The sequence below is a fragment of the Rousettus aegyptiacus genome, unplaced genomic scaffold (assembly GCF_014176215.1).
Source record: "Rousettus aegyptiacus isolate mRouAeg1 unplaced genomic scaffold, mRouAeg1.p scaffold_m13_p_12, whole genome shotgun sequence".
Taxonomy (NCBI): Eukaryota; Metazoa; Chordata; class Mammalia; order Chiroptera; family Pteropodidae; genus Rousettus; species Rousettus aegyptiacus.
In genome coordinates this window covers 833,006-843,901 of record NW_023416287.1, presented here as the reverse complement: position 1 = coordinate 843,901, position 10,896 = coordinate 833,006, and the positions used below count along the sequence as shown (strand labels likewise).

Below are 10,896 nucleotides of genomic sequence, written 5' to 3'. Positions count from 1 at the left end.
ATGTGCTTGAAGGGGCAGCCCGCACCAGCCACCTCCCAGCCCCCGGAGATGCCCCTGAGGGGTCTGATGACTGGCACCGCCGGTGCCGAACAGCCCCGAGGGGACCCCCAGTCATTTCCGCCTCCCGGTGCCTCAGTGCGGGTGGCTCTCAAGCTGTTCTTAATATCAACAGAATTGAATCAGGATGGGACCCATGGTGACTCTCAGCATGGGGGACACTCTCCCGCTAGCCCTAAAGAAGCAAACTGCCCGTGTGACTGGCCTGTGGGGGGGACCCAGGGGTCTCCACCCTGCTGCCCCAAGAAGGTAAATTCTGCCAACACCCTGAGGATAACGGGGGCGCTGGGAGGCAGATGGGTCCTCAAACAAGCCTCTGGGGAGACAGCAGCCCAGCTGGCACGGGAGGTCATCCTGGGGGGTCACCTTCTGGGTATACTTATCTGGGAGGACAACTTCCAGACAGTACCCTCCATGGGGCATCATCCTCCAAGGACAGTCTCACGGGGTCGGTGTTCAGGGGCGCCATCCAGGAGGCATTCTGGGGGCGACACTCTGGGGGTGGGCATTCTAAAGGTGAGGCGTTCTCGGAGGAAGGGCCTTGGGGGTGACGCTGGCAGTGGTGTGACCCGGGAGTGGTCCGAGCAGGCACTCTCTTTGGACAACCTCCGGGGGGCATTCTCCGAAGGACATTCTCTCTGAGAGAAATCTCTGGGCCAAAATTATGGGGTAGGGGTATCCTCTAGGGGGGACGCTTTCCCAGGGGAAGTGATGACTGGGTGGCATGCTGAGGAGGGCGCGTCCTGCAGGGAACGTCCTTGCGCGCACCCTGGGGGTGGGCGTCCGCGGGGCGCGCAGTGTCGTCGGCGCGGGGACGCTGGGAGCCCCGCCCCCGGCCGCCCGGCCCCGCCCCCGGCCGCCCGGCCCCGCCCCCGGCCGCCCGGCCCCGCCCCCGGCAGGCCCCGCCCCACGGCCCGCCCCCGCGCTTCCTCCTCTTCCACTTTCGCTTCCGCCGGAGCGCGGGTCGCTGCCGCCGCTCGAGAATGGACAACCCCGACTGCGATTCGACCTGGGAGGAGGACGAGGAGGATGGCGAGGGCTTGAGCGCCGAGGACGACGAGGATGGCGAGGCCGACGCCCCGGGGGACGCAGACGCGGAGGACGAGGATAAGGAAGAGGCGCGGCCCAGCGCGCTGCAGGTGCAGCCCCCGCGCCCCGCACGGCCCCGCGCCCCGCGCCCCGCACGGCCCCGGCGCCCCGGGGAGGCCTGCGCAGCCTCGGCGGAGTGGAGGAGAGGCCCTGCTCCGGGGATAACCGTCCCCTCCCCCCCACTCCCACTCCCGCCCTGGGCCGGGCGGAGGCACCTCCTGGAGACCCGGCTGGGGACCCAACCCCCCTCCCAAGCTGTCGCCCTTTTCCCGTCCTCCTGGCGCCCCTCCGATGCTTCTCTGGACGTCCTACTTGAGCTCCCCACCGCTGGCCCACTTAGGGGACCTTGCGTGGAGATCAGGGCCACCCTAAGACCGGTATCCCCAGGACTGAATTTTCCTGGTGACATTTCCTCAAGGGGATGCCCGGGGTACATGCTGCTCTCGGTCACATTCCCCTCCAGGCCTGGGGCTCTGCCCTTTAAATCCCCGTCCTCTGCACTGCCCACCTCTACTGCCGCCACCAGCGTCTTGGCCTCCTGGAATCCCGCAGGGGACACCCTGCCTGCTCCCTACCCACCCAAGACTCCCTCACACTCAGGCCCCTCGTCAACCACACCCCTGCCCCTCCTCACCAGGTGCAGCACCCACCCTGGGGGAGCAACCTCGCGCTTCTGGAGGTCACTACTGGTGGTTACATGTTACCATTGGTTATTCAGTATTACCACTGGTTACTTTTGTTACCACTGGTTGCTTATCATTACTGCAACTTTTGTTGCCACTGGTTTGTGGTCCTGAGTGGTTCTTTGTGCTCACTGGGTGTGGGTGCCATTGTTCCAAATGGGGTTCCAGGAATTCTGGGGGCCCAGCATAGTAGCCATCGCCCTGGGTCGCAGTTGCTTTTGATGAAGGCGTCCTGGCACCGTGCTGCGTGTCTGGAATGGCGCTCTGCGTGGTCTCTGGGTCGGGTTCCCCCGGTAGCAGATGAGAACACTGGTCGGCAGGTTTTCCACTCAGTGTCTTGAAGTGGCCACTGAGCAGGACCTAGAGAGGCTCCTGGGCCAGCCCGGAAGGCCAGCAACCTCGCACATTCAGTGTTGGAGGTGGGCACGAGACCCTTGGGGAGCCAGGCTAGGCAGCGGTCAGGGTCACAGGGCAGGAGTCTGGTTTTGTCACCCAGCGAATACCCACAGGTGTGGTGAGGATTGGGTGAGAAGCCACTGTCCTTCCGTAGGTCCCCAGGCCGTGCTCCTGAAAGGTGCTCGGGTGCCTTGCCCGCCCTGTGAGAGGCCGTGCTGCTCTGACCTCATCCCCGTCCCCCTCCTGCCACGGCTCTGTTCCTCCATAATGTCCCAGTCCCCTGTCCTGCTCCACCAGGACCCCCATGGTGCCCCCAGCTGCCCTGCAGTGGGTTCTGGCACAGCTGTTGCTGCGTCCTGGGCTGTGTCGAGTGCGCGCCTTGGGGCCAGTGTCCAGTCAGGCCGCTCGGGCCAGGGCGGTGCCCGGCCGGCCCCAGCAAGCAGGAGATGGAAAGTGTTGGAGCGGCGGGGCTGGCTTCTGCTGAGTTTCAGTTCTGCTCACTGGCCTTTGTGTCCAGTAGGAGGGAACCTCACCAGCTGGCCCTGATTTAGACATCGGGCAGCGGGGCCACTGCAGACTCTGGCTGGAGCTCAGAACCATTGAGGGGTCGTGGGGGTTGGGGGTGGGGACGCAGCGTCAGGCCTGGCTTCCTCAGCCCCTTCAGCGGCCCTCTGCCCCCCCCCCCAGGATCTGGGGGCCCAAGTATTTCACCAGGATGAGCTGTCCCCTTCTACCTGGCCCAGGGCTGTGTCTGCCGTGGCTCCACCTTGTCACCCAGCCTCAGTCTGAGAGCCGGGCCCAGCCCCACCCGGTGCCCCGACTCTTGTTACAGTGTGGGCCAGGCTGTGTCTGCGTCGCATCCTGGCCACCAGTTACCCCCGTCCTTCCTGGGACCCTAGGGTGCTTGGCCTGTAGAGGCGGGAGGCAGGGGTCAGGAGGGCAGTGAGGAGCCTCTGACTTCTTGCTGAGAAGCCCCCCACCCCAGCCGACGGGGCTGGTGGCCAGGAGATACCTAGCCTGGTCAGCAGGGTGGGACTGGGCATTCACTCCTGGGACAGGTGTTTGGGCCTGTAAGTGGCAAGGTCACAGGCCTGGTGACGCAGTGTCAGGGGGAAGCACTAAGGAAGGCCGGGAAGCCGGCACTCAGGGGAGGAGGACGTGAAGCTGCACCCCAAAAACGTTCGCATCAGCCTGGGGGTCCCGAGGCGGGAGCGGGCGGCAGGGGCTGGGAAGGAGGCAGGCGTCACCGCAGCCCCTCTGGGCCCTCCTGGCCTCATTGACACCTGGTCCAGGTCGTTGCTGCGCCCACCTCAGTGGGGGTGTCCTGGGCGGGTGCTGCGTGCCAGCGGGCCTTGAGTAGGGAGAGTCTCATGCTGTCTTCCTCTCTACAGTCCAGGATGGCAGGGTCCCTAACAGGGTCCCGAAACTGGCAAGCCGTGCGGGACACGCTCAGGTACCGGCACCACTACCCGGTACGTAGCTGCCACAGCTCCCTCAGACCTCACCCACCTGGGACAAACCCTCCCGCCTCCCCCCACCCCCAGCAGGCCGGCGGGTGGGTCCCTCGGCACTAGGCCTCTCTGAGCCTCAGTGCCCCTCACGGCGAGTCCACACGAGGCCCCAGGCCAGCAGCCCACCACAGCTGCCTCCTCACCCTCAGCCCTTGCCCCTGCACCCGTGCGTCTCAGGGTGCAGATGAAAGGGGACCCCCGGGCCCTGGCCCGCGCGGGAGGGGCGGGAAGGAGGCCGTGAGAGGCCGACGCTAACTGGGGTGAGGCCAGTCCCCACCTGTGAGGTCAGCGGCCCAGGCTGGACGCGTGGGGTCTTCGCAGCCCTCAGCTGTCTGGAGGTGTCTGGCCAGAGCAGATGCCCTCCCCCCAGGAGTGCTCTGGCCTGAGGTGCCCTGGGAGGCCGGCTGCTCCCGATGACCAGTGGCATCTGACCGCTGACGCCAGTGATGCCCTGACCAGTGCTCTCTGCTCTTCAGGGTTTGGTGGAACGAGACAGCAACGGCGACATGCCAAACCTGAGCTTCTACAGAAACGAGATCCGGTTCCTGCCTAACGGTGCATGGCGTCACTGCTGGCCGCTCGGTCCTGCCGGGTGCCCCCTCTCCCCTCTACCGGCCACTCGGTCCTGGGTCCTGCCGGGTGCCCCCTCTCCCTTCTCCCTCTCCATCTGCTGGGATCTGGTCTGTTGGGACTGGCTGTGGGACAGCTGCTTGTGGAGCGCTTGGCTTTCATGCAGCCCCACAGCGCCCCCTGGAGCCTGCCGAGGGGATGCCAGGGCCCCAACTTGTGGCTAGGACCCGGTGGCCAAACTTGCTGTGACTGACAGGCCAGGCAGTAAATACTGGTGGCTTTGCAGCCCCCAAGGTGTCTGTCACAAGTGCTCAGCTCTTCTGCTGCAGTGGCAAAGCCGCTTATGTCAACTAACGCGTACAGATGGTTTTTATATTTCTGAACGCTTGGAAAAAACATAAGGTATTTTATGACGTGAAAATCATATGAAATTCAAACGTCAGTGTCCCTGAGTGAAGTTTTATGGGGCACCCCCACACCCATCCGTTTGTGCGTGGTCTGTGGCTGCTTCCCCTGTGACAGCAGCGTCGCCTGGAGGCCAGGTGGCCGCACAGCCTCCAGTATTCAGTGTCTGGCCCTTTGCAGCCCCGCGGCCGCCCTGCGGGAGACCGCGCTCCGGCGAGGGGGCTTCGGCTGCGGGCTGCGCGTGAGGGCAGAGGTCCGGCGCACAGGCTGTGTTTTGGGGGCAGTGAGACCCCCTTCTGCAAAGACCACCTGCCCTTCTGCTAGGGGCCCTACGGGCCTCCCATGAGTGGGGTCTTCTCTCTCATGTCTGTCCTCAGTCACCAGCGGGGTCCCCACTTCCAGATGGCGGAGGGGCTGAGGGCCTGAGTTTGGGGGTTTACATCACATGAGATGTATACCTTGAAGCTGTGGAGCTCCAGGGTCCCCAAGAAAGGAGGGGGCGGGGGGCTTGGACTAGCTCTGTGCTGACTGCCCATGGGTCTCCCAGGCTGTTTCATCGAGGACATTCTTCAGAACTGGAGAGATGACTATGACCTCCTGGAGGACAATCACTCCTACATCCAGTGGTGAGTGTCGTGGGCCAGGGGCGGGGGGTCTCCTGGGAGGGCCTGGAGGGCCTGGCTTGGGGGGAGCCCCTGAGTTGGGCGCACTGGCTCTCTTGTGAAGCCTGCCTTTGTGCTCACTGTGGGCGCTGCGGGCTGGTGTGTGGGGCGGCTCGATGCTGCCCACCCCGAGGCTGTGGGCCCTTGAGCTGTCAACAGCCTCTGCAGCCACCCGGGAGCTGCTGCGGGGCACGGGGCAGGGACGTGCTGGCCGGCGCTGGCCTGCCCTGCAGAGCCCCGCTGACACATGTGGCCTGCGGTGGCCTTCGATGCCCCACAGACACAGCATGTCTTTGAGGGTGGCTCGCAGGGCGCAGGGCAGCATGGGACTGATTCTGCGGCATCACTTATGGGAGGGAGAAGAAGCTAGGACGAGAAAGGGAGCCGGCCGCCCTGGGCGGAGTGGCCGGCTGGTGGCCGTGCTGCCGAGCCCGCGTGCCGAGACTCCTGCGGGCCACACTTGCACCTGCCTGCCTTGTGTCCTGGTCCGTGACACCCTCCTTGGCGCTCTCCCGCCCTCCTCAGCGCGGCTCTGAGCGCCCGCGGCAGGTGCTGGTCTGGCCAGACCCTCCTGGGGTTGAGCGCTGAGCCGCCCCGGGCCGCCCGGCTGGCGCGCGCACCAGCGGCTGGGAGCCCGTCTGGCACTGATGGGGCCTGTGTCACTGCTTCTCCCGCAGGCTCTTTCCTCTCCGGGAGCCAGGAGTGAACTGGCACGCCAAGCCCCTCACAAAGCAGGAGGTCGAGGTGAGCTCTCGGGCTTGCCCTGCCCTGGGCCGGGCCACGAATGGCCACAGACAACCGTGTGTCCCCAGGGAGCCACTTGCAGTGCAGGAGCCGGAAGACACCCCCGTCATCTTTCCTCGCCTCTGCCCCCGCGGCTCCTCACAGGCCTCTAGTGAAGTCAGACTTCCTGTGGGCTGGGGCTGGAGCAGGACACCCCGGGGGCAGGGAGCCGGGGGCATCTGCAGCCAGGAAACGGGGGCTCCAAGGAGGTGGGAGGTGTTTCCCGCTGGGTGTGGGGGATGGCGCTGGGCGTCCCCTGAGCTCTTCCCTGAGGCCCCATGACCTTGTGGCAGCTCAGAGCGGAGAGTTAGGTTGTTAAGGTGTCTGTAGGCCCCGTCACCCTGTCACTGTGCCCTAAAAGTCTGAGTTCAGGCCCGAAGGGGCGTCGGCCAGCCTGATGTCTGCGGGCAAAGGCCCCTGAGCCCTTCGCTCTGCTTACCAGGCTTTCAGAAGCTGCACGGAGGCCGGGGAGCGGTTGGTCCAGGCCTACGAGCTCATGTTGGGCTTCTACGGCATCCGGCTTGACGACCGAGACACGGGCAAGGTGTGCCGGGCACAGAACTACGCAGGGCGCTTCCAGAACCTCAACTGGTGAGGGCTGCCCCGCCCTGGAGCCTGCTCGGTTCACGGGGAGGGATCTGGCTGGGTTCCAGGCAGGTGTCTGGGAGCATTTCCGGGAGGAGGAGTGGGTGAGTCAGGCCCTCAGCACCCTCCTTTTGCTCACAGGGTGGGGGTGGTCCCTACCTAGGATGTGAGACCTAAGGAAAGTCACAGTGACCATGCGGCTGCTTAGCCGTGCCCCCCCGCCCACTGGCCGGGTCAGCTTTTCAGACACTGCCCCCTTGTCCTGCCGAGCAGCCTTGGACAGGAGGGAGCCCTATCGCGGCATAGCTAGCTTTGCACGTGGATGACTGAGGCCCCTCTGCCAGGCCCCCTCTTGCCCTCCAGACATATTGGGGGGGGGATGTTCCATGGGACCGAGGGGACAGCCACCCTTCTGGAAGATGCAGGTCGTATCACAATCCCAGCCTACCGTAGGCTCCGGGAGGTGGGGGTGGAGCCGGGCGGGGCAGGGGGAAGAGCGGGGCGGGCCTCGGCCGAGAACCGCCCATCAGCGCCCGCCCTGTCCGCCCCGCCCCCAGCCACAGCCATAACAACCTCCGCATCACGCGCATCCTCAAGGCGCTGGGCGAGCTGGGCCTGGAGCGCTACCAGGCGCCGCTGGTGCGCTTCTTCCTGGAGGAGACGCTGGTGCGCGGGGAGCTGCCGGGCGTGCGGCAGAGCGCCCTGGACTACTTCGTGTTCACCGTGCGCTGCCGGCGCCAGCGCCGCGCGCTGCTGCGCTTCGCCTGGGAGCATTTCCGGCCCCGCCGCAAGTTCGTGTGGGGACCTCACGACAAGCTGCGGAGGCTCCGGCTGCACGCCCCGCCCCGCCCGCCCCTGCCGGCCGGCCCTGGGCAGGCCGAGGGGGAGGACAGCCTCCAGGACCCCCTAGGGGCTGGTGCCCAGGGCCTGACCTGCGGATCGGGGACAGAGGGGGGCGGGGACAGTGTGGCCGCGGGTCCCCAACCACCTAGCACAGATCCCCAGGAGGCAGGAGCCCTGGGGAGGGACCAGGGAAAGGAGGCCGGGAAGCAAGGGGAGGAGGGGCCAGAGCCTTCCAGCCCCAAGGAGACCAAGGAGAGCAAGAAGAGGAAGTTGGAGGTGAACCGGGTGGAGCAGGCCCCCGGGGACCTGGGCCCCCAGAGCCCCTCGGACGTGGAGAAGATCACCCTGAACCTGGAGGGCTGTGCTCTCAGCCAGGGCAGCCAGGAAGTGGGCAGCCAGGAACGGGGGGAAGCTGAGCCCCCTTGTCCCCCACCCTCAGGGGCCAAGGTGGCCGATGAGGCGAGGAAGAGAAGAAAGGTGGGCCAGGGCCCCGGGGACAGTGCAGTGGTGTCTGCTGGCGGCGGTGACCCGACACCAGCCCCCACCTGCCCCCCTGCCCCCTCAGGATGCTCAGAGGCTGGAGCGGGGGCAAATGGGGGCCAGGAGGAGGCAGAGGGCCAGGGGGAGCAGGAGCAGGGTGCCCCCGCGACCCCAGCCGCTGCGGGATGCTCAGTGGATGAGAGGCCCGAGTCTGTGGAAGCCGAGCCGTCTGCCGCACCCCCGACGCCTTAGGCCCTGGGACCCGGCCTGCATCCCGTCCCGGCCTTAGGCCCTGGGACCCGGCCTGCATCCCGTCCCGGCCTTAGGCCCTGGGACCCGGCCTGCATCCCGTCCTGGCCTTAGGCCCTGGGACCCGGCCCGCATCCCGTCCCGGCCCGTGGGGCTCGGGAGCCACGTCGCCAGCTGCTCGCAGGGTCCAGCAGCGCTGGCCTCTCTGGTGGTCGCCGCAGTGGCCGCTGCCTGGGGGAAGGCCAGGGACTCCAGGATCCTTACCTGGACCTCAGTGCCCACCTCCCTCCTCTGTGCCCCTGCCCCCACCTTTGTAAATCAGCCTCGGGGCCTGGGGGTGGGCGTGGGGGCTCTTTCTTAGTCTGGTGCAAGGCCTTTTCTGAATAAACGCATTTGACTTTGAGTGTTGTGGTGTGCACAGTGGTCCTGTGGGGCCCCTGTCCTGACTGGCCCAGCTGTGGCCCCACTCAGCTCATGGGACTGGCGTGGCCCCCAGCAGGGGTGCAGCCCTCCTGGGCACACTGCGCCCACACACCCTGACCGCAGGGCCTCCCGGAGCCTCGTGCTGGACAGTTGGTCCTTGGCTACCTTTTGTCACTGGTTCAAGAGGGGGCTTGAGTGGACTCGGGGGAGCAGCGTTTGGGCATGCCCAGGCCTGGGCTGTGGCTTTCCCCGCCCTGGCTTCTGGTGCGACAAGCAGGACTGCCGTCTGGCCACCCCTGCCCAGCCACAGCCCCCTGCTGACCCTCTGCGCCCAGGTGCAGCCTCCCCAGGACCCCTAGCCTGTCAGCCAGTGTGGGTGCAGTGAGCCCCCCCACAGGGCAGGGCTGCTCTCATCCTGGCCTCCCCCTGCACCCGCTCCGGGTCAGACACCTCCCTCCCTGACCTGGGCAGAGGGGGCTTCACTGAGGCCCACACACAGGAAGTGCTGAGGCCCAGGCTCTCCTGGAGGGGGAGGGGGCTGTGCCTTCTGAGGGCTGGAAGCTGGCTGGGGTTGCTTTTCAAGAAAAGCATTGTTGGTTCAGCCCTGGCCCCGGGGGTGAGGGTAGTGACAAGCAGACCGAAAGTCACTTTGGAGGGAGACCCTGAGCCAGCTTTCACCAGCCCTGGAGTGGGGGAGGGGCGTGCACGTGGCCAGTCCCACCACGAAGACATTGAGCAGGGGATAGGTGTGGGGTGCAAACACTGGGGCTGGCCCAGGACCCACAGACCCCAGCGGTCAGACAGGTGCTCGGTCAAGAGCATTATGGGGTTAAGACAGAGAAGCTTCGAGTGAGAAGGACACCCCGCTGGAGCAGCCCTGAGGGGCCCGTGTCCAGCAGTGGGGACTGAGGGCCAGGTGGGCAGCTCCGGCCTAGCGACCCCCAAGCTTCCGGCCCTAGGCCACAGCCATGTCAGCTCTCAGGGGGGCGGGGCACTTCCTGGCAGCAAGATGGGGAGCTCTGCGAGGTGCCGGGGCTGGGGCAGAACACCAGGCCGAGGTCACAGACGGTGAAGGCCAGCCGGGCTTTCTCTGAGCCATCCAGCAGGAGCGGAGCTGTGGGGCCCAGAGGGAGGGACGGGTTAGAGCCGGTGGGGACCAGGGTGCTCCCCAGGCCCCAGCCTTGGTGTGGGGGAAGGCGGCTTCCGCAGCCCCCTGATGTCCGAGGCTGGCCCAGCCAGCTCAGACTGCTGGAGGGCCAGAATCTTCCTGCTCCTTGGGACACCATTCACAGAACCCCTCATTCAAACGCCCCCTCCGCCTGGGGGCCTGGCGGGGCCTGAAGGAGCTGGGGGGACCTGACCAATGGACGAGGTTCCTAGCCCAGCCACGGGCTTCCGAGGCTCCCTTTCCTGGGCCGCCCACCCCTCCCGGGTGAATTCAGACCTCTCAAAGCCCTGAGTCCTCCTCCCAGGGCCCTGTGGCCTCAGGAGGCTCAGATCCCTGGGGGTGTGGCTGGGCGGCGGGCGACCTGGACGAGCAAGGGACCCCAGGGCGGCCCCGGCCTCCCAGGGTGAAGCCCAAATCTGGAGCTCAAGGCTCGGGAGAGACGGGGAGAGCTGACAGCAGCTTCACAGTCCCCGTCGGTCACGTCACTGTGTCACCCAGGCCCCAGGACTCCGGTGGCACCCCCTTCCCCGCGCCAGGCCCGCCACTGCGCTGTCGCGAGGCGGGGAGTGCCCGTGAGCCTGGCCTGTGCTGGCCCTGGGGGAGGGACCCCTCCCGGCCGGGCAGGCGGGGCCCCGAGGCGGGGGCGGGGCAGGTGGGTTCCGCACCCCAGCTCTCAGGCTGAGGCAGCCCTGCCCCTGGGGGGAGCCCCCAGCACGACCCCTCCTCCGCACCCCACACCCCCCAGGCGAGGGGCCAGAGAGAGCGCTTCTTTTTCTGCTGAAAGGCGCATGTGTGCACCGCTCGCCCGGGATAATTCCAGCTCAGAGACCGGCCAAAAAAAAGCCTCCGGGCCGCGTCCCTGCCCCCGCGCGTCGCGGCAGGCAGGCGCCCTCGCCCGCCCAGGTGGCCCCGCTGAATGAGGGGCTTGTGCACAGCCGCCGGGGCGGGGACTGGCCAGCTGCCCACCGCCCGCCCCGCCCGCCGAGCCCCGG

The 10,896-nt window shown here is 66.8% G+C and overlaps 1 protein-coding gene across 4 annotated transcripts; it reads left to right on the top strand.

Annotated features, from left to right (window-relative positions):
- Positions 1-986: 986 nt before the first annotated feature.
- Positions 987-8,716, top strand: OGFR (opioid growth factor receptor). 4 transcript variants are annotated; one of them, XM_036229207.1, is made up of 8 exons: positions 987-1,196; positions 3,617-3,697; positions 4,213-4,318; positions 5,259-5,337; positions 6,051-6,117; positions 6,599-6,747; positions 7,299-8,316; positions 8,428-8,716. In XM_036229207.1, the coding sequence occupies exons 1-7, from the start codon at positions 1,041-1,043 to the stop codon at positions 8,314-8,316; spliced, it is 1,656 nt and encodes a 551-aa protein (XP_036085100.1). In that variant the 5' UTR covers positions 987-1,040; the 3' UTR covers positions 8,428-8,716. The 4 variants fall into 4 exon arrangements, with proteins under 4 accessions (XP_036085100.1, XP_015989101.2, XP_036085099.1 ...); XM_016133615.2 differs by having other exon boundaries at positions 8,354-8,716; XM_036229206.1 differs by having other exon boundaries at positions 7,299-8,353.
- The last annotated feature ends 2,180 nt before the right edge of the window (positions 8,717-10,896 follow it).